Below are 25,177 nucleotides of genomic sequence, written 5' to 3' on the forward strand. Positions count from 1 at the left end.
AGATTTTATCGAAAAAGGGTTTGTTGTTAAATTGATCAAATTCAAGTCCACCATCGTTTAAATCATGTACTTATCAAACTGAATACTAGTTATCTATACCCGTTCTACACTTTGCAAATAGACAGCAAATATGGCGACGTTTCGTGGTTCCTACATGAAACTTTATTCATAGCTCTACTGTATACACACCAGCAAACACAAGCGAGCAGGCTTTCCACTGTTTTAGCAGTTTATTTTTAAGCAACATCTGCTGGTCTTTTGAGTACTTGAGTATATTTCGACATACATAAGGCTTATTCGTGAAGCTTCAGGCGGTGCGCGCACTCTGATTACGTCGCACTGTAGTAGCGTTATTTTCAATACGCCGGTGAAAGTGCCAGAAATCGGTAGATTTTGACTGAACATTCCGTAAAAGTTAGGGTGTTCCTTTTTTCTATCATCATGGGTAAAAGAATTTTGATTTATTCTGAATGCGTAGAATTATTTTACGTACGTAGGTTGGAAAGCAAAGGAAAGTCGACCGTTTAAGGAAGAAAGGTGCTGAGGGGCCTGAACGACTACTGCCAATCGCTAGTGGCGCTTTTAACTCTACCGCCTTCAAATTTCAGCTCTAATCGGGAAATTTGTTTTGCAATGTCATAATAGAGTTAGTTTAAAGGTGACATTTCCCCATTTGTGAGTTCCTGGAGTTTGGTAAAGCCGGATGAGATTGTGTTACAAAAGGCAACATTTACTTCTGTGTGATTTATCTTTGTTTTTTAAGCGTACTTTCTCTCTCTTCGAAAATGACTCCAGAGATACGTTTCTCGGCTGTGAGTGCAACTGCTGCCATTTCTGTAGTTTCGATTGTTTCTGAATCTTGTCAGTTGCCTCCTAAGAACGAATTTGTCGCTGTGGAATAACAGGAGTCGCGCAGGCCCGTCAACACTTTTTAACGACTTAACGGCAACAAGCGGTGAATCCCCATTATATTCAAAGTATATTCACGCCACTCTCGCTGCCATCAAAGATGTTCACCCGACCGCAACAAGATGCATGTGACTTACTGTTTCTTTTACGACCATGATGCCACGCAATCAGAATGCGCACACCGCCTGGTGAAGCTTTATACTAAAATCAGCTTAGTCAAAACAAACAGCAGGTTTCCTCGGTGCTCGTAACACAGATCAAGTCTTCACTGGGATCTACAAGAGAAACGGTACATTTTTTTCTTTTTTTCTCAGAATGAAAGCTTTTTCGCTGAATATAGAGCACCCACATGGCTGCGACAACTTGGTAGACAAAGCTACACATAATGCAAGTGACATTTTTTAATGGTAATTTTGAAATAAACGAGGATGATGATGATATCTGTGACGGTCATGATAGTTGTAATCAGACAGTGTAATCATACAGTTGGCTGTAATCGGACACCTGTAATCAGACAGTTGAAGCAGCCAATCATACTAAGTCCAATTAGCTAAATCCACCAAATCACAAAATTGATCACAATAACTATAGCAACAACAACTCACCCTGAAAAAAAAACTGGATAATTTTCCAAATTTTTTATTTTAGACATTATCCCATCCGGTGATGTTTGTCTTAAACGTATTTGTTTTTTTTATCTATTTTTCGGAAACTGTAGTCGCTATGATTAACTGGCAACAGGACTTCGTATCGTCCAATTCTGTCAGTAATCATACCAGTAATTGACAAATCGGACTCCCGCTTCGCAGTCATCCGATTTTGTTAATCACTCGTTTGATTACAGACCGAATTGGACTTCACCTGTTACTATTACCATTACATATAGCAATGTTTGTCACCTTACAATTCTGACTACCTCCACCTACATGTTGGTCCCTTCTCTTCTTTTTTTTCCATACCTGTTCATCTTGAAGCGCCATGTACTGTCCCTGCCCATAGGACGGAGGAACATCCACTTGCTGCGGTTGGTAACCGGGTGCTGCAGCTCCGGGTGAAGCAACTTGGACAAAGTGAGGCTGAGTTCCCACTGTGGCTCCAGACGCAGGGACTTGGACAAACTGCGGCTGACCTCCCACGACCCCAGAGGCTGGCATCATGACCATCTGAGGTTGGCCTCCTTGTGAAACCGTTTGAACCGCGACCATACCACCCGCTGTTTGCATTGGAACGGCCACATGACTTCCAGACACCTGGGCGACAGCATATCCAGTGTTGGCTGTGTACATAACTTGACCCTTGAGGGAAGAGAGAGGGGGGATTGGCTACGTTGATTTTAAAAGCTATACCAACCACTAACGAATGCGTTTAGTTAGACATCTACATTTGTAATGGGTAATTTGTCCATTAACCATAACTCACCGACACTGAGGTAAATAGTTGATTTAGTAAATACTAAAACAGGAAGATAATATAGGACAAGGATATGATTCTGACTCATTTATTCCCGCAGCGATCACAACATTTTCAGGCTTAAATGATCGGAGTTAAAAAGCAAAGGATACTCAGGTTTGGGTAGCCAATCAGATATTAATGAGCGTGGGAAAGAAGGGAAGGAGGATATACATTAATCATTGGAGGAACCAAGCAACTTTTCCAACTTCTAAGAGGACCACTGTTATTCAAAATTTCTCATTTTCAGTGAGGGCAAATGTGTATATATACTGAGATGCTAGCGCTGTGTATAGGTATGCAAACTTATTTACATCATGTCACCGAAAATATGACCAATCAGAAAGCCGATGTCTATAAGATCCTATTGAACCGAACCTTTCCACAGTGCGCAGGGGACATAATTAGTATCCTTCGAGCGTTCCACCAAACGACTTAATTTAATGTATTCGGTGCTATGAATTAAAACTAATGAGTGTGAAGAGAATAAAAAAAAACGAAAACATCCACTCAAAAACCACTCAAATTTCTTTTTGCCGTTGTCACACTCATTCTGGTGAGCACTGCATGACTGTGACATGCTATGATGTAAATTTCAAAGACTCGTGTATGTACCGCGAAAGATATACTCGTTGAAAATTGAATGATATGCCCTTTCAAAGTTTTGCATAGCTAATATATGTTTGACCAAACTTAAGATTCTCACTTGTTGCGGTGGGGCTCCACAGCAACAAATTTGCATCATACAGCAGCATACGGCGGCCCAGATTCCAATGGCAAATTCCACAATACCAAGAATCAAAGTGATTACAGCGAGTGCCATATCAGTGTTATAACTGTATCGTGAGTAGTAGAAGTAGTCGCTATATATAGCAATGGCAATGCTATAGCAGATGATGATGATTCCACCCAGAACAGCTGAGGTAATTGAAAAACCCATGAAGATAGATGCCTGAAATTTTGGTAGAAAAATAAAAACGTTATTATGAAGAACATTAACTCCAACAACAACAACAAACAAGAAGGAGATAAAGAGGAAGGAGAACAACAACAAAAACAACAACAACAGCAACAGCGACAACAAAAACAGCAACAAGAAGAATAGTTATTCAGATTATCATTGCCTATAATTTCGGGATATATTTCACACTGACAGCGTGCAACCCGAGCTGAATGCACAAATGCAACATAATATTGTAAATATCTTGTTAAATTTGCACGCGTGAGTGTCCGCTTCAACAATTGTAACGGCACTAATTTCAAATGTTGTGATTGGATTTAAACTGATAGCGTATTATATATGTAACTTTTATAAATAAAGTCAACGAAAACAACAAAAAAATGAACTGAAGATGGCGTGGGTTATGCCGAAATATGTCTTTAGAAGATTTTCCGATGAATTTGAACTTTATTACGATTAACAAGAATAGTGTGTCAACAGACCATTGCAAACCTTTCTGCACCCTTCCTAGGGCTACTACGATTTGTGTTGTTGACGCATGAAAAAATCAACTTACAAAAACATTGCGAGAAGAACTTGGATCTTTTTGGGTACCAGGGATACCCAGACCACCAGTGATGCACATCTGAAAGGAAAAGAACATAGTCTTTGAACTACACCACAAAGATAACTGTCATAAAAGTGTGCCTTCCAGAAAAACCATCCTACGCGTGCCACTTTTAAAGAAACCATAGAAAAGTATACAATACTGTAAAGCTTATAAGATGTAGATTATGAAAATAACATAATTTTTCACAGTTTTTGTTTTCATAGGCGCGCGCGAGCCTCTAAACACAAAACTGACGGTGTTTGCTTAACTGAATTCTAAGCCTCCACGTTACCGCAACAAATAAAAAAAAAACAATAATCAAAATGTTATTGTTTTTTAAGAGGGCACGGTAACGAATCCTGCAATGTGATTGGTTCTTTACCCGGTCAGTATTTTCCTATCTCTGCCCACGGGCCACGGTAACGCTTTCTTGAGTCGCCGAGTGCATCCCAACTTTCGTTGTCATTTTTTTCATAAATATACCTCGTTTTCCGGCTGGGCAGTATTTTTTAAGCAAACACGTCGGTCACTACCTCATGCCGATAAATAACTTATGAATCCTCTCTTTTCTCTCTATCAAATCAATTTGGTTGACAGAAAAATATTGGTTTCAGAATGAATTTGAATAAACAATAGTGTCATTACGAAGTTGACAAGCGGCCTAAAAACCGTCTGCAATTAATTTCAATCGTTCACAAAAAGTACCCAGAAAGTTGACACGTGAAGTATTTGGTTACAGTTAAACTGAACGATGGAACTTTCATTCATTTAATATCTGAATTTTCTCGAGCAATTTGTTCGTAGTGAAAGAGCGAGCGAAGTTTTAATTTAAGTTCTACAACAAATATACGCTCCCGGTAAGTCTTTCCAATTCCCTTCAATTTAGACATTTGTACCGTAAATTGCACAACAGAAATTGAAGGAATTTTTTGAGAAAAGGCCGCATTGTGTCTCGTTGGAGTATGCCGTTCGAATTTAGTTTTTGTGAAGGAAAGACCAGAGTCACACACGCCATTGCAGCAAACAAACTAGCAAACTCTCACAACTTCAAAGTAAAAAAATTGAATTTACTCACAATTACTTTCCTCGCCATTTACTTAATGAACAGAGGTAAATCTTCGTACATGAATGAATGGTCGATGAGAGTGAATAATACTTTCCGTTAGATCATTGACATCATTGAAGAAAACATTGTCGTGACAGCCCTTGCCAAACTAGTTCTGATGTTTTTCAAATGTTCCTACGCTTTTTTTTTCTTGCGCGCTCTCTAATTGACAGGTGTCAGATTGTGACAGATACTTGTAAAAATAATGTTTCAAAGTTTGTCTCAAAGCCTTTTAAATCACCTTTATCGTTACGGAAATGAAAATGTTTCGCTGAGGCATCTCTCTTTAGTTTGCATCACCTCTATTTTAAATACCATTTCCTCACTCAAAAATTGTTCAGTTTATGGAAGATCTTGCCGTATTTACAGCCCTAAATCATTCGGGTTCTTTCGGAAAGAATTTCGTCAAGTTTAAAAACAATAAATATGTTATTTACCGGCTAAGGGTCGGTCCATATGGTGAAAAACTGTGACCTCGGTCTTGAAAATGCTGCCCTCGGCCTACGGCCTCGGGCAGTATTTTCAAGACCTCGGTCACAGTTTTTCACCATACGGACCTCCCAGCCGGCAAATAACATATATATATATATATCTGGCGGAGCCCGCGTCCCACAAAATCACTGTTCACTGATTCTTCGTTTCTACGCTCACTCGAGGACAAGGCTTGCGACAATGGCGAGGAAAGGACGATAAAAGTGAATTCCACAGGGTGTTTATTCTTTTTACTTACACTCCAACATCAGACATCAAAGTTAGAACGGGTTGATATGTGAAGCCAGTCCACGACGTGTCTCTATTTAAAAAGTAAATCGATGTTTTGCAATGCCTTGATTGGTTTGTTGGTAGTTAAATTCGATCTTTAGAAGTAACAAGTTCTTTGGCAAAAACGGTGACCTACCCTGGTATAAATAATAGAATTGTCTTCTTCCAAGTCCACAATAAAGCTCGATTTTATCCCAAAATTTTCTTAACACTTAAATGTGTTCGAATATGCGAAGAAAAACGGACGCCCGCCGGTAACCTATGGAATGTGTTGTTGTAAACAATTTCGCCATATCATGGGAAATGACGAGGATCTGAAACGGAAGCAGGGACAAAAACCTATCTGCCGTCTTAGGCGATACAAGGTATCGATTTCCTGGTCGAAAACGGTGCTTACTACTAAAATTTTCTTGGAATTCCATTTAACATTTCGGTGCCTATTTAAATAATGTCGTGACATAAATGACGATACTGCGATTTTCACAAAGTTTCAGCCTGGTTTGTCCGTGCGGAAATGAACAGCCCTAAACTAATTTTTGTATCCTCGGAGACAACACTTTATCCACTTATCATAAGCTTAACCTGAGCCAATTCTGAGTTATACCGCATAGGGAAAATGTTAATTGAAAAGTTGCTGCAAAACGCGATATTTCTATTTTGAAATGTTGATTTTCAAAAGCGTTCCGTGAGCTCCAATTTACATGAAATGGTCCCGTTGTAGACTTAAACCATCCCTCAATCCTTCCGATACAAATTTACCAAATTTGGTTCGACCTTGCCTTCTTTTGCACTTTTCATGTGCAAAGTTTATTTGCCCCTACTTAGGGCACTGATTTCTACCATTTTACGGCTACTGACGCTCGTTTCAGTTTTCGCAAATTTTCTCAAATAAAGAAACAAGTCTGGGAAAGAACAAAAAAAAAAAAAGGAAAACCGAGGGGCCCAGTTTTTGGACAAGTTTCTGCTCCCAGCATTGGGTATTCATCGGATAACCATTAATCACACACACTGGAAGTGCTTGACTTCCATCTTCCTGTACAATAGAACACTCACAGTGGCCATGAAATCAAGCAAGTCAGGAGCTCAACCTATCATTTCTTTAATAATAATAATAATAATAATAATAATAATAATAACTTTATTTAATAAGCTACTGCAGCTGAAATATTCAAGGGAGGATTAAGTCCTATTTCTTGTTACATGAAAGACATAAAAACCAGCAGTTCCAGTTTTCTATACAAATGGGCTTCTGCACTGTTCATCAATCTTGTCTAGAAATTGATATTTGGCACATGCTTTGACAGTATTTGCATGATCTGTCAACTAAATATAAACAGAACTCTCCATATTTTGATAAATATTTTCATTTTGTATGAATTAAACTCTGTTGAATGTTTCTGATCATAGTAAATTGGATAAAAATATATTGACATGGAATTTTTAATGACAAACATGTATATTGTAACTGAGAAAAAAAATGCTTATCAAAATGCAAACCAGCTGTAATTGTATATGTAGCATCATGTAACACCTTAATACTAAAGGACTTCTGGATTTCTTTGGCCACCCTTCACAAGTATTTCAATCCCTGTTGATTGCTTGGTTAAATTAGTGTGAAAGTGTAGGTGATGGAAAAAGAGGATTTCATGTTTCACATGTTCATTTCACATGTGAAACTCTTTTACACTTAGTACATTTCTGTACACTTGCATGACCTCAAAAATTCCTTCTTTTCTGCTTTTCACGTAAAAAAAATTAATATCATGATTATTTCTACATCTTTGACAACAATGAAGAAGAGGAACAGCTTCCCACCATTGCAGCACGCAGTGGCTTTAGCTGGATGTTTCCTCACACATCAAATGGCAGTTTACAAGTGAAAACTTTCACACACAAAAAAAATTAAGCAGCAATAGTAACAACAGTAAAAACAATTCAAATTTATGGTTGTTAATGCTCTACTTCTGGCCCTTCTGTAAATCACACTTCCTGTGTGGAGTCTATTGTTTTCCTATCAACCAATCAAAAAAATTTTACTAATCAATTCTCCCAGAGGTCATTATTTGGTGACCATACTGCTGACAAGGAGCCAAAATAACCCTGAGCTCAAGATTGATGCTGAACGAGCCGGAATAGAGTGTGAAATCTCACTTAGAAACAAAGAAAATCTAAGCCAATCAGACCTCATTCTAATGTTCTGCATTAGTTACAACGCATATGAGCACTGCTTTTGCTTTTTGAAAGCAAAACAAACTCACCTTTTCTTCTCTTTTCAACGCTGTAGTTTTTAAAAGAATATGGCTATAGATCGTGATCATAGCTAATTGATATTCATGAAAAAATTGGGACAAGAGAAAAAGTCTGGATAATCAAGGTCCAGAAAATCAAGATTTCCACTGCAGTCATTTTCCTGTCCACATGCCACTCATCACACAGTCTCGCAAAAAAGTCATTCATTTAATGCTTCAAGAAAGCAGATGTCGCCGACTATTACAGCTTGCAGCTAAAGAAAACGTACCACTAAAATATCCGAATAGTGGTAAAATTGTTGCACCCTATCTCATTTTGAGGTAATTAAAAAATTAAAGCAAATTTCCACTGTTGTCAGGCAACCCAAACTTTACTTAAATGAAGAAACCATCGACTCAATAATGAGCTTTGAACAGATGCCCAAGCACTGTCTTAACCTATCTTGATGGAAATAATGGAAATATTTTGAATAACAAAATAACATTATTATCATCATAATCGAGATTTTTTTTTATGCACGGAAGGAATCAACAATAATTTGATATTCAATAAAAGCACAAACTGCCATGGCTATGGAAAAAAAAGCGGAAAAAAAATTAGAAGGAAAATCACGAATACCTCAGAGAAGAGCAGACAAATTTTGGAAATTTGCATATAAATGTGGCAAATTTGCATATAGTAGCTCCACTCATTCGTAACGAAATTGTATTTCGACCAGGCTTGTATTTCTGACAAACTTCACGATAGAGTCATACGAATTAACTCAAATTCACAATGTAAGCTTTAGATAATGCGATATTTACTCTCTTCCAAGGTGAAGAGTTTTGCAGCTGCAGATTTTAGTTTCTTGTTCCAGATGACAAATACTTCAAAATATTGAGAGCCCGTACAAGTGAGTTTTAAACTCAATAATATAACGTCGGTTGCTCAAATTTCTTTTTCGAAGCGGTTGAAACGATATTTCAGTATCACATGAAAATAAGGTGGCAGCATCTTTTATCATTCTGCACGAATATAATACCATCCTGTACGAATATAATACCGGCTATATGTAATAAATAAAGCCTGTGATGTAAAAACGAGACGACTGAAGCGTCGCGAAGAAACTTACCCAAATACCGATCCAAATCCCAAAACACACGTAACCTGTCCAAAAATGCTGAGTTACGTAATCTGCGATGCCAAAGCAGAAGAGTAGAACGCCGACAATAATGTGGGTGATGGCGAGATACCTTCCCATAACAGCAACCTTCGCCGTTTGGTCCGCCATTTTGATACGCAGACGATGTTTTGATTAGTGCTTTTTGACGACGTCATCAACTAGGAATAAGCGTTTGACAGTATGTCACGAAATATTTGATTTATTTTTAATGAATCGATCAGAAACGGATCTTGCTAAAATGATTAAATTGATTCCATTACAGAGATTTTGCAGCCAGAATGAAACGGGTATCGTATACATATTGATAAGGAAGAAAATCCCTTTACAACAGGACTGTAATTATCTCCATCGTGATCGCCTCTTGTCAATTGTAATGTTCACATTCTAGTCACGCAATGATTTATCACGCCAAGTTTTTGAGAAGATCGAGACGGTCACGAAAATTAAATACGGAGAGAAAATGAGGGATATGAAAAAAATTAACAAGGCCAACATGTGCATTGAACAACGATATAATTTGCTGAGTAGAAATACCTCGTTTGATGTCAATATGTGAAACCTTTCAATAACTTATCTATATTCAATCATGGCTTACCATGTGGTTCCAATGTGTTTAATTATAAATCACATACGCTACATGACAGATTTGGTAAGAATGATAAAATCTGCTCTTTCGGCTTTCAGTCAACGGCGAGTTCTTCGCCTAATCACGGCAAAAAAGAATCTACTTCTTCGAAGTAATGAACCGAAAAGTGAAATTATGAAAAAAATATCAACTTACCTTGGAGATTCGAGGTGTTCGAGTTATGATATTGCTGCGTAAGTCGCTCAGAATTTAGTTTCTTTCTAAACTCATTAGCAGTTCTTGTTTTTCGCTGTCCCTCGCTCTTATTTTAAGCTTAGCACTATAAACCCAGTATTCATGAACACGCTGTGCATTTTTTTTTGTCATTCCTGTTGAGGGGATTTAATTACCTATTTACCGTTTTAATTTATTCAAGCCTGTACGGTTTTCACTTTCGTCGTGTGTGATTAATTAAAACAGGATATGGACACTGAGCAGGAGACTTTTTTTGTGGAAGATTATGACCATGGAGTTAATGTTCAGTCACTGTATATTCCTTCTACATATTTAGGTCATCATTTCCATCATTGTTTTTGTTGCACATGAAACTGCGTCACTGCTCTGATCATGGCATTGAGTGTAAACATTGCACTTCGTTTCACTTAAGTCATGGGTCTAAGCTTTAGTTTCTAACTGCAAAAGCTAGGAAAATCTGACCATTTTCATTGCGTCCTGACTTTCACTTTATCTGTTTATTTGAAAATAATTCTATATTCTTGAATGGCCTTGATCTAAGTAGTTTTATGTGATTGTTCCTATGAGCGTGTTTTTCTTGATCTGGAGATCGCATATACCATCTGTGTTCAACCTGTGTCATTTTCCCAAACAGAAATTATAAGTCACGCTCAATAGAATATGATTTCAATTGATGCTGACATCATACACTTCATCTGACGAAGAAAACATTCCCTATCTTCGAAAAGATAGAAGATACCGTTGACTAGCATGCGTGTTGATCGCTTTACAAGTTGTGAGAACGTCGTGTCCTGGTTCCAGACCTCTTCAATTCCCCTGTCCCCCCCCCTCCCAGCCCCCCTGGACCCGAAATGCCCTTGAAGAAAATCTTCTACAGTCAGTGTTTCATTACAGTTTTTATTCAGTATAACGAAGGGCTGGAAAATAAATTAACAAGAGCTCCACTTTTAAGCTTGGCCGGATTTATATATTACCTGAACGTGTTTTTCTTGATCAGGAGATCGCACATATCATCTGTGTTAAACCTGTGTGAGGGAGGACGAGTCACTCTCTATGTTTCAAGGATGCGAAGCCCTCCATACATTCAGGTACAAGTTTCTTGAGCAGTTTCAATGTTTTGTCTGGATTTTCTACTGCATAGATGATGTGACCGATGTCTCGCATACATTCCTGTTGTTAAAGGTTGCGTTCTCAACGAGCGAATGAACTTACCCTGCTGAACAAACCTTTCAGTGCAAATATTCAAGCAGGCGCAAGGGCCGTCGTAGTCACCAATGTTTGCGCACGGTAGTACATAAATGTGGGTAACGCGTTTCGGATTATTTGAGACTATTTTATCAGTGAGAGTTTGTGAATGTCTGGTCGGCGTTACTCTCGCCGGTTTTTTGTAAATTCTGGGTCGGATAAAGCGTACCTAGCAAATCCAAGCACTGGTGTACTTGTAAGAGTCGGTAAGTTCTGAAAATAGAATTTCAATTTGTGCAAGCCAGTCTTGAGCATTTTACTCTCGATTCAAGATTTGTAAATTTTCCAAATAAGTTAGTTGATGTGCTTGTTCCGGCCTTGTTCTTCTAGTCAGAGATGTCCTATGTCAGGACATCTAGATGTCTTTGCGCTGTTTCTTTTTAATCGACTCCTTAATGCACGCGCCTACTCCTCCGCCTCTGATCTCATCTCCACTTTTATAAATTCATTAACATATCCAGGGATATAAACGTCATCCTTCAGCCACGTTTCATAAAAGGTCACTAGATCATGACCGTAAGTTCGGACGGTAAGAAGCAGACCATAAAAGATCAAAGTCGTACCCTTACCGGTTCTCTATAAGGAATACCAATTTTTTTCCTTTTTTTTTTTTGTTTAATTTTGTCGTCGAAACTGGAGAGAGAGGCTTTATTGTAAGTAACTCATTAAACTCTCTGTAAAAGTTATTTAACTTTGATTAACTTTGGAAGGGGGGGGGGAGGGGACGTAATTTACCCTTTCTCACCAGACCCGTGGGTTTATCTAACTATGCGTGTTTGACTTTAAAATTCTTGCAACAACAGGATTGCACATTAATTCACAGTATGTATGAAAAAGAGACTATCCTCAGTTTATATTCTCCTAGTTTGAAGTAATAAAATTTTAGAAATATACTTTCTTTAATCTTGAAATATTTTATAGCTTATTTATACTATATACATATTGTTAGAATTAATTTCTCTAACACTCGTTTGTGGTTTGGTTGATCCTTCTTTATTTACTTTTCTTCTCAAGTTGTTACAATGGGACTAGCTTCGATAAAACAGGGAAAACTAGAGTCTCCGCTCATAAAGATGACACTGCGGATGACATTTCGAAGCCGTCAATCTTCTTGTGTCGTCATCGTACCGTCTCAACTAGCGAATCACGTTTGACTACGTATTATAGTTCCCACATACTGAATAAGCACCTTAGGGTGGTCTACGTTACAAAATCAATTTCTTCCTTAATTTTCATATCTTTACGGTTGAGATCGGCCAGAACAGAAACGAGATCGACAATATAAAAATTACAAATAACCTTGGTGTAGAGTATTATTTATACCTAAAAGTGTACCTTAAGAGAAAATCACCTTTAAAGATTGTCACATAACAACATCTTGGTCACAAGAGTTAAAGAAGAAAGGCGCTCACAAGTACCGCCCCCAAATTGCATCTTGTTGCGAAACATGAGGGGTATCACCTGTTTACCCTTAAATTAACTCTGGGAACACGAAGGTGTCGAACGCGACCTATTACCAGGGAGATTTACTCTTCCTGGACTAACAAATTAACTTATTTAAGAACATGGCTTATCACGAGTTCCATGTCAACCTCACGATCACAACGAAGAAAACGTGATTAAACCCACTAGGTGAACGTGGCCAAACTCACAAGAAGAACGTGATCAAACTTGACCTTTAAGACAAGACCACCAAGAAGGAGTACGAAGTAATCAATCTGCCCTTTTTATAATTTACATTAAATGACTTTATATAATATAATATTTCCATTCCTTTTCTTTCCAACACCAATACAGAAAACCCTTACGATATTGTAGATTAACTATAATTGTAATTTTATCATTTAAAAATATATATATAGAATAAAAAAAAGATATCTATATTTTCTAAATCAAACTCAAATCCCTGAGACACTAGAGCTGTAGGCGTGGCTCTAGATGTAGGGAACTGCATCACCTGTGAATGACCTCCCATTGCTCCAGATGCAGGCACCATGATCATTTTAGGCTGGCCTCGCTGTGGTTTCTTTGCCTCAGTTTGCTAGACCAACAGGGTTTTGCATTGGAACTGCCACAGGACCACCAGGCCCATAAGTCATGGTTGGTTGCATCATTTGTCCATACGTCTACAAATAAGAAAGAGAAGGATTCCCATCTACGCAGATTTAAAATTACACTTCTCGAGAGCAAGGCTTGGCGCTCATCCTTTCATATAATTGTAAGTTTTCATACACATGCAAATTAAACTTATTTTCATACTAATGGTTGAGTACCAAGCCTCGTTTTGAAAAAGAGGCAAAAGGTAATTCGGAATTGGCCTATTGTTGTTATCAAGTGATCTTCAATTTAGCCGAGCCTTTTATCTAAACATCTGTTTTTTTGTGAACAATGTCAAGAGGGTCGAAAGCCAATATTGAAAGGACACGAATTCAATTAAATTAACCCTCCTATAGAGGCCCACTGCTTGCAAATAGCCGGCCTTTGATTAGGCTCACCTGTCGAGATTGTGCGTGACTGTAGCAACACGCGCACACCTTCATTGCGCAACAACAGATAGCCGCCAAGATTCCCATGAGAAACTCTAAAATCCCAATGAACAGAATGATGCCAGTGATTGAATATTTAGCCTCTTCTATCGAATAGTAGGAGTTGTAATAACTGTAGTAAGAATTCCAGTGAATTGCAATGCTGTAGAAAATAATGATTATTCCACTAAGCACAGATGAGGTGATGGAGAAGCCCATGAAGACACTGGCCTATAATTGAATGAGAGATGTTAGTGTTACCGAAAAAACGGTCTCGTCTCATGATTTAAGATTTAACAGAACACGATTGCAATTAAGGTTGGGAAGTTGTTAGATGTTCTAAACACAAACTCGATTGACGTCAATCTCGCCAACTGAATTTGGACTCGAATGGACGTGTCCATTCCAACAAAAGGACTTTTATATGATCTTAGGGGTCAAAGAAAAATCACGGGAAAAAAACCTAAAAGAGTTTAGGTGATGGTGGGTGAAAATAATACCCAAATATAGGGGGAAATATCCACAATATGAATCATATAATTCATGGTTTTGTATGATGCAAAGCTCGGCTAGCTCTCACTTATGATCTAATGGAGGACAGAAGCGCAAGTGACGTCAACTATAACAAAGGTTTATCTTTTAATCATCAGTAACAGATAGATTCCATGTTCCCGCGAGTCTGTGCAGTGACATATCACAGAAGACGTGTGTTACCGATTTTGTTGCCATATTGTTACGTCTTCGGTTATTTCATTGCGTGGCAACATGGAATATTTGCTAAAGTGAGAATGCGAGAGGGATGTTTATCTTTAAAGCGGCCGTTACAGACAATTTAGTGGAGATTAAAAGATTTGTCAACTCACAAATATATCTCGGGAGTTAGTTCGTTCCCTGCGAGTACCAGCAACACCCAAAATTCCCGTGATACCCATCTAGAGACAAACAAACAGCATTAGCAAGCCGGAGTAGGCGATGAGGGAAAATGGAAGTATTTAAGAAAAGCTTATCAAATTTAATGTGCAGAGGGGAAGGATAAAGCTTTTTGATATTATTTCCGTGTCGACTGAACAGTCCCTTAATTTGCCTAGATAAAAAAATTCGGAATGAGTAAGAAAGGAAATTTGATGAGGAATCTCTTTTGTTTATGGATGTCCAGAAAATTGCAAATGTCAGCCACTTGCTTCAACTTGTTACTAACACTAGCATTTGCACTTTATATCAACTGCCTGTAATCAATAACCGTGACTGGTATCTCAATGCTAAGGAAGTGTTTTGGTTTTGGTACAGTCTAGGCTTCCTTTTATCAGATACAACTGATGGAAGCATTCGAAACAAATTAAAGTATTAAAGTATTACTTAAGTTATGAAATATCATAAATGATTAATTATTATTAATTAATTAATATTATATAATAATAATATAATAATATTATATAATATTATATAAATTAATAATAAATATTAGTTTATAATATTATAATATATTATATTATATTTGAAAATATTAAAATATTAAGTATTACTCAAGTTATGAAATTGATATTCAAACATAAATCTCTTCATGTAAGCTGGAAATAACTGTTCATCGGCCTAATGGTTGAAATTAAACAGTTTCAGAGTCCACATAGATCTTGAACCCTTCCAAGAATGGCTTGAAGAGCGAACTATTAATGAAACTAATAACATTGTTACTGTTTATTTGTTCTCTTGCGGTTTATTTGTTTTTATTCATACTCATTCCACTTTTAATCCTCATTATTGTATACGCATAGTTTAATTTATTGTTTAAATTATTTTATCTCCCAGATTTGTTTTATCTCCTTGTTTGGTAATTATTATTTTTCGAGCTCTTGGTTTTCATAGGCGCTGGTTGTTGAAAAAGGGCTGACCCTCCTGTCAGTGAGCAGAATTCCATTCTTGTCCTTAATTTTGTAAAAACCACACCATGGATAATACTTACAGCTTTGACGTAAAGGTCTATTTCATGACATCAGATTGATCAAGTGAGATAACTTGAGATGGAAAAAGATTAAAAGACTCTATGGACAGGGGTCATTCTGGAACTTCAATCGTCCCCCTTTCCACCCCAGCATATTTTAATTCGCAAGGTGGAGGACCATGATAATCAATTCCATTGGATAATGTTTCTCCTTCGGGTACATCTGTGTCAAAATGATACTGAATTTCACCATACATGTGTCATTGAGCAGGTGTAATTCGCAAGGTGGAGGGCCATGATAATCAATTCCATTGGATAATGTTTCTCCTTTGGGTACATCTGGTCAAAATGATACTGAATTACACCATACAGGCATAATTGAGCAGGTGTCATGTTCGATTTAAATCTGAGAGAATGGTTATCAAAGTTATCCTGGAAATACATGATGCAGTCAATATAAGTGCAATTCATTACTTGTTTCAACGTACCTTTTACCTTTAAGAAACGGAAATAGATGGTAAAGCACGTTCTCAGGTGAAATTAATTCCTAGTAAGAAAGCTATTATCCTGCGAATGCCACAGTTTGGAAAATTTTGCAAGGTTTTTTTCACAAAGTCATCCAAACAGTCGTTAGAAATATCACTATAATTTTGGTACCCCCTACCGTATGTGAAACAGTCGAATTCATTCACTATTTGTTTTCCTGCCTGTGCAAAACATTTCTGCCTTTTTTTCAAGAATCCTCAACTGAAGTACAAATTAATATTCTCTCGTGGTACATTAAAGGCTGGTCGTCTTACTTCGCCAGAATGTATTTCTAGCAAGGTTCGAGAACATTCAGCACTTTGCTTATTTCTACTTTTCAAACACAGATAACTGTATGACTCCATCAAGAGGTCGAGAGCATCATCAAACACACTGCCTTTTAAAACGATTTGACATTGAATGCAAAACGTCAGAAGTTGATCCACCTGGTACAAAGCATGATTAATTTCGTTGCGGTCATTACCGAAACCAGTGCACTTTCCAACATTTGAGTAAAATTAGAAATGACGTTCTTCAAAAAAGAATTAACGTTAGTTGAAGGAGAACTCAGTGTGCTAAAGGAAATTTTCACAGAAAGAGACGATACACAACAGGACGATTAAAAACGTGGTTACCATTGGTCACCGGCAGTGACTACTACGGCACGAATTACATTTCAACGCCACGGAATGTGGAGTGACTCAAGAAGCGACATTAAACACGCCACTAAGATAGCTCCACGTGGTATGACTCGACGACACAAGCAAAGGATATTAATTTTGTCCTCGATCTGACTCCATAATCCAACATACTCTACGATTTCTGAAATCATCCCACCGTTTTAAACACAATTTCGAAAATTATATCGTGGCAGAACACAATGTGAAAATAGGAGTTATTTTAGACAAACATCTGAAGTAAGTAGTCAATTACACTGTACGTAGCCAGTGTTCAGTTGTGTCGACTGATTTAAATGACGTATGAAACAAGTCGCTAATTGTACCCACAACTCACCCATACACCGGTCCAAATTCCAAAACATAGGTTGCCTGTGAAAAAATCAGGAATAACATAGTCTGCGATACCAAAACAGACGAGAATAAAGCCTAGAAAAAGGTGTTCTATGGCAAGAAACCGCCCCACGGAAGCTGCCAGTGCTGAGTAGTCCGCCATGTTTGCCCAGCAGATAAACTTTCCGGAATGTTAGAGCTCCAGTTCCTTAGTGAGTGACGTCAAATTCCCACCGTCACGTCACGCTAAATCAGAATGGAAGCCTGTCAGAGTCCGGCAATTATAAAGAGCAATTCAATTTTTGAACCAGTGCTTGAACTGAATTCGAAAACAAAGAGTTGAAAGACGAAAATTTGTTTAGCGGAGTCTTCTTTCTCCTCAGTTTTGTTCTTTCCTCTTGTTCAGATCAGATGCGTGTGTTTGTCTGCGTAGCTTTGTTGTTTTCTGTGCGGTTTTCATAGGGTCACCAATAATACAACTGTCAAAAGAAGGTCAGATTGCAGATGTTTCTTTTTCTTTCTTTGCTAATGGTTAAACAAGTCGACTTTAAAAACAAAGTTCTGATTACAATGCTTTTGAGAAATTTTTCTTGCTTAGCGTGCTTATGCAGAAAGTTACGTAAACGTGAATTTGAGAGTTAATCGAGGCGCCGAGTGTTCGATACCTCGATATATGCATAGCCAAAAGTAATTATTTCCTAACGTAGCATATTTTCTGCGCGAAAAATGGTTTCTCTTTTTTTGTGATCAGCTACAATTTTCTCACGCTGTATGGTCAAGAAACGCATTCAAGCAAGAACGTTCCAACTGGTTAATCAAAAATTTCCGGTGAGAATTCTTCTCTTTAGAATTTGCTTCTTTCGAAGAATTACGGAATATGTGGGCAAACAAAGTCGTAATACTTAAGTTTTGGTTAAAATGTTTGTCCGGTAAAAGTCAAAGGGTTTCGTTTATTTGAATGATTGTTTGTTTTGACTTGGTAAATTAGCCATGAATGGACTGGGTCAACCGTTTCAGGGTGGACCTGGGTATTTCCAATGATACGTAGAGGGAACGTACCAGGCTGATAGTCCTGAAACCCAAGTGAAAATATTTTATCATCAATGGTTGTTTCGAGTTCCTTTACACTTCACTCCCCTTTTGCCTTGTGGAACGAAGGCTAGGCTTGTCGTTAAACTGCAGCTATTGAGCCCAGAACAAGGTAAAGAAACAATTTATTTACCTTACACCAAGAAACAGTGGACATCTGTAAAAGCGGATCCCGCAGCACGAGAAGCGCAGCATCATAATAAAGCGAAATAGTAGTAACCCATCAAGCCGAAAAAATTTGGACTCACGACTGAACGACAGACCGTCCAAAGAGATACTTATAGCATGCGCGGTCAACTGAACTGCGAGAACGTCAGCGTCATAGCTTTACTCTTGTCCAGCAGACGTATGAGCACAATGCCGTGTGCGCAACACCTGTTCAAAGCCGATGAGACTCTGGGTGAAGAGTGAAAAGGTACATTTCTAGCGAGGAACAGCTTTAAGAGGAGAGACAGAGGGCTCGAGAAAAGCGATGGAAAAGAACTCTAGAACAGAAAATGAAATTGCAGGAAAGGTCCCGAGTAAAGTGGCGAAGATCTGACGAAGAACAGCGTGAGAAAAACAGGCAAAGAGCTCGGGAATACTGGCGAAAACAAAGTCAAAAACAAAAGGAAAATGAACGACTGAAAAGAAGAGACAGCGAACGAAGAAATAGGTAAGAAAAGTTGCCATCTGGATTTCGTTTGAACTTGCATTAAATGCTGCCTGCTCAAAAAAAAAAAAAAAAAAAAAAAAATTCCGATAATCATTTATTAGTACTTATGACTTATACCTGTAGTTGAAGTAGTGCAGCAGTGTTTAGAAACATTCGATATATCAATCAGTCCATGAAAATACATTTGAGCTAGGAAAAAAAATAATAAAAAATTATGTAATTTTTTAAGTCTTATACGTTTTGTATTTACACCGATAACTATTCCTTAAAGACTGTCTTTAGTGCTCTATTGTCGAATTACATATGCACTAGAAACTACCTAGTATTTTAGTAAGTTTTTGGCTATCACTGAATATGAAGGGTTTTAGAACCAATGTATTTCCTTTTTGTTGACTCTCGGTCATGACCTTTGAACTATGTAACGTTTGATTGATATGCTACTTTACAGCTTTTTTTTAAACCTCAAAAAAGTTTAAATTGTGTTGTTCCAGCAACTGGAAAAATTTCGTGTGTACAACTGTCACATATATCGATAATCTTAATAACTCCTTGCCCCTGGTTTTCATTCTTGCATTGCGTATTAGTAAACATGTATACACCATTCACAGCTTGGCTGCCATAGGGTGACTTCAATATTTCCTGAAACAACACATGTCAATATTCCTTTACTTAGAGAAACGAGGAAGAAAATTGTTAAAAGTGGCTTTCAAATTCTGCAACCTAGTTTAGATGAGTTAATACCTGGTAAAGAATTGCGAATATTTTATTAACTTACGGTAGTAGTGGTGCTCATAAATTATCTTTCGGAAATAAAAATGTTTATCCATGTGATGCTGTTGCAATATATCCGCATTTTATGCTTATCCACACGGTAACCATTTTCCCTTTGGAAGTATTTCGCCGCGAAGTTTCGTAACCAAGGTAATGGACACACCTCCGTCACACCTCTTTATTGCTCCAATGAGAACTTGCGTTTAGTTTTCCCAGAATGCTTCAGCAATCGTCACGCCACAAATTCATCTTCACTACAGATTTTTGAGTAAAACGCAGATGTTTTGTATTTCTCCTTCCATTAGCGGTAAAAGTCCTATTTTGTATGGGAGATCTTATGCTAGCCTTTTGTGGTGTGGAGTTTTTCTTGCAAGTCTATATGACCGTCTTTAACTCGTTCAGAAGAGGTGAGTTCAAAGTAGTTCGTAGCTTGGTCTACGAGGAGTCGTATGGAAATTATCCCTTCGTAGCTTTGGTCAGTTGCAGTCAGCCTCTCTCGCTTCTCGGCTATGCTACTGACGCGTTTTGATAAGGACTGTTAACGACGTTGACAAAAATTCTTATTTAAATGATTTGCCTTTGCTTTTATTTGTATGTTAATTTTTGCAATTGTCTTTTAGTAATCGGTCCGTGTTTTCGTTATCTGTCCAATAATTCATTAAAGAACAAAGTTATTGTGGAAACTCCGAGATTTGAGGGGTACCCAAGGCCTACGAGTCAGTGGCACTAATGCATAAATCAGCCCAGGTGGTGGAATGTCCGTAGGCAATTTTATCACTAAACATGTGTATGATGGTTGATAGTTTCAATCCTTTCGAAATGTATCCAAGCTAGTTCTTCTAGCTGAAAGACTTAGGAGAAATGATTCGAAGAGTTATCAATTATCTGCTCAAAAACTCCCACAATTCTGCAAAGACACTGGGTTTGGTGCTGGGTTAAATCCTAAATAGTAGGGGCTACATGTATACCACTTTTTAGCAGTTAAGAAAATTAACGTAACTTTGCATCACTATAGGTCAAGATAGTCTTGAGGTAAATACTGGCACTGAATTGGTTCTTACTCGCTTGGTACCATTGCATATGGACCGTTTCCACCAAAACGATCATAACCATGTATTCTTGTTTTGAAAGGCACCGAGTTTGAAATTAAAAAGTTTAGCGGAAGTGCGATATGATAAATCATTTGCTAACTTTGCTTGATCGAGTTCCACGGAGGAACATTAACCATCTGTTTTTGTTTTTTTGTAATGATCTCAGGAAAATGTTCTCCAGTATGGCCTTCAAGCTTGGTAAGAAGTTATAGCTGAATTCATTTGCTGCAGTGACATAAAACGAGTGAGAGATGGTTGATTTTATTTTAGTACTTGTAATAAAAATGTAAGGTGAAGTGATGGGCATCATCCACTGCCCTGGCCACTGCCACCTTGCCCCCCCCCCCCCCCCCATTCCTCTTCTCTTAGCTCCTCCTCTTCCTCAGGGAGAGGCACACTCCTTGTAGGAGTGGCCTCTCCCTCCACAGTTGAAACATTTCTTATTTCTCTGAGAGGAAAAAAAATTGAAATTTGTGATAAGACAATGCTCTTGAAAGGAGATGTTACCCGACTGACAACTATACTCACAAGATCTAAATAAATAAACCTATAACGGGAAATCCCTATTTGTATTATCATATGTTTTTATCTTACCTACAATGCCTGTATACTGCAGCTTTTGTTGTAATTGGAAATAAAATAGTCTTTGTATATGTATTTATTGGAAACTGTTGCAATGGAACTTCAAGGGTTTTTTTTATTTGATCTATATTTAATTTTATTTCTTTGTCAAAAGTCAGTAATAATCATATAGCATCACCTTCTTTTTTTCTTTTCACCTTTAAATCTTTGAGAAATTATCTTAATCCTCTAATTTAGAACTGTTAAGAAATGGAACTTATTTTAATACAAAGAAGGATTTACACAGTAGAGCAATATCATTCATGGCTCTAATTGAATGAACAGTGTATTATTACAGTCCTTAGCTTCCGATCTTTGTAGTCAGTAAGAAAAAAACTTAGTATGTATGAAATGAAAACATCTTGTGAAAGTGCTCAAACAATTTTTATCCACATGTTGTATTGATCAAAAACCTCTCTTAAGTTCACTGCCCTGGTGTGGATGTTAGTTAATTTTTTTGATGCAATACAACTCATTTGTGCACACTTTCCATAGAATAATCTCTAAAAAAAACATTTCTGGGGTCCCGAATTGTTTGTAAAATTTAATTTCTTTTTGCATGAACAATTCATAAACTCAAGATTTTCTGAACACTGTGGAAAATGACATTTAAAACAAATGTTAGCCCAGTTTATTGTAATGTCAGTTGTTGTTAGGTGACTGTTTACTTTACTTTACCATTCCTCTTCTTCCTCCCCTTCTCTTTTTGTTATTTTTCTTGTCCACATCTATTTCATAAAAAAAAGAATACTTGATTTGAACAAGTTTATTAAAAATACTACTCAAGTTCTTTTATTGTATTAGAAAAGGTTTCTTTGAAGTGACAGCACTGTACCAAGTGACAGTAACATTACAAAATTATGAACTTCTACTCTATTGGAAATGGCTAAAGGAGAAACAGTTTGCCAACCAAACATCATTTTGTATTGCTTAGACTTCAACAGAAAAGTTGTATTTAAAGGAGGCTAAGGTGTCACTTTTCCAACTTCCTACACAGAGGAAAGACTATTTATAGTTTAAAGGTGCATGACATTTTGTGGAATCACAGCATTATAGAATAAAAGAAAATATTACTTTACAGTTGACACTTACCTACATCACTGCCTGCAGAGAGTGGTCCTTTAGGAAGATCTTTGTGATCTGTTGTATAAACAGTAAACTTATGTAATTGTCAATTTGAAGAAAAGGTATTTTATTTAAATCATGGTAAAGGAAAACAGCAAGTTAACCTGACACAACTTCATTGCACAGAGTTTAAAAGCTTAACTGTGTTTCAAGGAGGCTATGGTGTCACTTTCCTAACTTCTTAAAGAAAGGATAGATTACAAATTGTTTACAGATGTATGGCGTTTTGTGGAATCGTAGCATTATGGAAGAACAGGAAAATATTTTCGAGGTGACACCCAAATCTCCACCTTAAGGATGTCCTTTGGGTAGATCTTCACCATCTGTGGTATAAACAGTTAACTTAATATGTGAAAAAATGTATTTTACTTAAACATCAAGGAACAAATGTGTTGTGAATGATATTTTGTCTAAATTGACCATCTAAATTATGTGTTTGTTATGTGGTTGCGGAATATATTTATTGAGTCATGTATTATTTATTATGAAATCAATATGTAATTTTACAAACTTCTATGTATTAATCTAGTTTCACAGTTGTGGTTTAAGTAAGTTAACATTCTGTTGTAAAACTAGCACTCACCTTCTTGGTTTAACCCTTTAACTCCCATGAGTGACCAAGACAGAATTTCTCCTCACAATATCAATACAATATCAACCAGATAAGTGTCGAGAATAAAGAAAAATATCAATTTGGGGATTATTAGTTGATCCAATACTAAATTCTCTGAACTAACATTATAAGAATTGTATGGTTGATAGTAAGGAGAATTACAAATTTGATCTGGGAGTTAAAGGGTTAAATGCAGACCATATGTGGGAATAAATTAAAATGTCTCCATTTAACTTTTGTAAATGAGTTTGTTAGAAATCTGCGGTTATAAAAATCTTAATAAAGTAATTCTAAGTAAGTGTTTAAGTGCCTTGGCAGACATCATTCAAGAGTGTGTGTGAGTGTTCATTTGAAATGGCAGTTTTAAGCATGCAGTGTACCTTGGTCGGTGATTCAAGAGCTTTTTTTTATGGTATTTGAGGCTTACAACTGAACCATCAATTGTTTGTTTACAACACATAGGTTGAAAGCTCGCTTTTTTGAAAAACAAACACCGATAGTGGTATTAAAAAAAAAGTAGGAAGACATTCGAACCTTTATTATAGTCAGGTATGACATGAAAGAGCTTTGAAATATGAAATATGAAATATGAAATATGAAATATGAAATATGAAATATGAAATATGAAATATGCCAGATTCTGGCAAGGCTGGATACCCAACAGGGGTCTTCAGAACTGGTCTTAACCCTTCAACTCCCAGACCAAATTTGAAATTCTCCTTACCGTTGAGCATACAATTATTGGATCAACCAATTATCCCCAAATTGATAGTTTTCTTTATTCTCATCACTTGTCTGCATGATATTGTATTGATATTGTAAGGAGAAATTTAGTCTTGGTCACTTAAAGGGTTAATCAAGTAAATTTAAAGGTTTTGAGTTCACTACGAATGCAGTCAATCAGTTCAAACTGCCAAGGCCTTTCAAATGCATCGCTATCGTCATTGGACGCCTTGTTCTCCTAGGGAAATCTTCTGGCTCGAGGCGACACGGTTTTACTGTTTGTTTCCCGGCAAGGTCGAGCTCAATGACGTCACGCAAGATGGCGGCGTTGTTGCTCGATTTTCGAGCAAGGATTTCATATGATTAGGATGCGCTTCGGAGGCTAAAACTTTGTTGACTATTCAATCTTTGCATTAACTTTTTGTTTTTGTTTTTGTTTTTGTTTTTGTTTTTTTTTTTTAACATTTTTTTTATTTTCACTTAAAGCACAAATACTAGAGTAATACAAACAAATGCAAAGTTAATTACACTAACGCTTACGCTACTCACTAACACTAATTACGAAATACTACATTACATTACATTCACAGTCGGCTAGATTTAATTTATGTTGTGGTTATATAATAATATAAGCCTAATTTGTACAAATACTAATCTACATCAAATTCCTTTTTTGGTAGAACGACTGTATATACAACTGCGTCTATAACTGTTAATACCCGATACTCATCTATTGAATTACACTAACATGTTTTCCCATTTTTTATAATGAATAGATTCTTTTTTATTCTTTTTTGCAATCAAAAATTCAAATTTCCGAGTTTCAGATGTTTTAGCCTTCAGTAAGGATACAGACGGCTTGATATTTTTACAACGACATGAATAAATGGTATATTTTCCAAGAATGATTATGTGATTTAACAAACAATTCCCAGGGATATTATCGGAAATGTCAAAGAGGATTGTTACCTCATCAAGCTTATCAATTTTCATATTGTAAGTATTTAACCAAGAAATAACCGAAAGCCAAAAGTTTTTAGTGTAGGTACAGCTGATTAGAAGATGCTCAAGAGTTTCTTCGTGATCTCCACAAAAGGTACACATCGGAGAAGGAACCAAATTCATTTTATATAGGATTTTATTGGTGTAGAGAATACGATTCAAGATTTTGTATTGAAAGGCTCTCGTTCTGGTGTCAAGAGTGACTCGACCCGGCAACAGATAGATATTTTTCCAGT

General features: G+C 37.0%; 3 protein-coding genes and 1 long non-coding RNA gene across 5 annotated transcripts in view; 2 read left to right on the plus strand and 2 right to left on the minus strand.

Annotated features, from left to right (window-relative positions):
- Window positions 1–25,177, plus strand: part of LOC149051840 (replication factor C subunit 1-like) — a 362,202-nt gene that overhangs the window by 4,758 nt on the left and 332,267 nt on the right. The gene's annotated exons all lie outside the window — the stretch shown is intronic.
- Window positions 140–10,159, minus strand: LOC113664683 (uncharacterized). 2 transcript variants are annotated; one of them, XM_027180310.2, is made up of 6 exons: window positions 9,969–10,159; window positions 9,137–9,345; window positions 3,876–3,944; window positions 3,065–3,310; window positions 1,869–2,204; window positions 140–1,184 (listed from the first exon to the last, which is right to left on the minus strand). In XM_027180310.2, the coding sequence occupies exons 2-6, from the start codon at window positions 9,293–9,295 to the stop codon at window positions 1,167–1,169; spliced, it is 828 nt and encodes a 275-aa protein (XP_027036111.2). In that variant the 5' UTR covers window positions 9,296–9,345; window positions 9,969–10,159; the 3' UTR covers window positions 140–1,166. The 2 variants fall into 2 exon arrangements, with proteins under 2 accessions (XP_027036111.2, XP_089041736.1); XM_089185610.1 differs by lacking the exon at window positions 9,969–10,159 and having other exon boundaries at window positions 9,137–9,513.
- On the minus strand, window positions 12,223–17,700 carry LOC113664682 (uncharacterized). Its single transcript, XM_089189711.1, has 4 exons — window positions 17,256–17,700; window positions 14,641–14,709; window positions 13,748–14,008; window positions 12,223–13,378 (listed from the first exon to the last, which is right to left on the minus strand). Exons 1-4 carry the CDS (start codon window positions 17,412–17,414, stop codon window positions 13,286–13,288), a joined length of 582 nt encoding a protein of 193 aa, XP_089045837.1. The 5' UTR covers window positions 17,415–17,700; the 3' UTR covers window positions 12,223–13,285.
- LOC149051841 (uncharacterized) lies at window positions 20,020–22,556 on the plus strand. The gene is made up of 2 exons (XR_016187118.1): window positions 20,020–20,173; window positions 21,024–22,556. It is a non-coding gene; the product is annotated as an uncharacterized LOC149051841 (long non-coding RNA).

The sequence above is a fragment of the Pocillopora damicornis genome, chromosome 1 (genome assembly GCF_964200805.1).
Source record: "Pocillopora damicornis chromosome 1, jaPocDami1.2, whole genome shotgun sequence".
NCBI classification, from domain to species: Eukaryota; Metazoa; Cnidaria; class Anthozoa; order Scleractinia; family Pocilloporidae; genus Pocillopora; species Pocillopora damicornis.

What these genes read in the sequence shown, in the direction of transcription:
- LOC113664682 (XM_089189711.1), bottom strand. Translation starts at nt 17,414, where the DNA reads ATGGCGGACTACTCAGCACTGGCAGCTTCCGTGGGGCGGTTTCTTGCC. An exon ending in CTAACTCCCGAGATATATTT is followed by an intron (nt 14,009 to 14,640) that starts GTGAGTTGACAA and finishes ATTCAATTATAG; the next exon opens with GCCAGTGTCTTCATGGGCTT. An exon ending in GTCACGCACAATCTCGACAG is followed by an intron (nt 13,379 to 13,747) that starts GTGAGCCTAATC and finishes TCTTATTTGTAG; the next exon opens with ACGTATGGACAAATGATGCA.
- LOC113664683 (XM_027180310.2), bottom strand. Translation starts at nt 9,295, where the DNA reads ATGGCGGACCAAACGGCGAAGGTTGCTGTTATGGGAAGGTATCTCGCC. An exon ending in GGATTTGGATCGGTATTTGG is followed by an intron (nt 3,945 to 9,136) that starts GTAAGTTTCTTC and finishes TTTTCCTTTCAG; the next exon opens with ATGTGCATCACTGGTGGTCT. An exon ending in GTGGAGCCCCACCGCAACAA is followed by an intron (nt 2,205 to 3,064) that starts GTGAGAATCTTA and finishes TCTTCCCTCAAG; the next exon opens with GGTCAAGTTATGTACACAGC.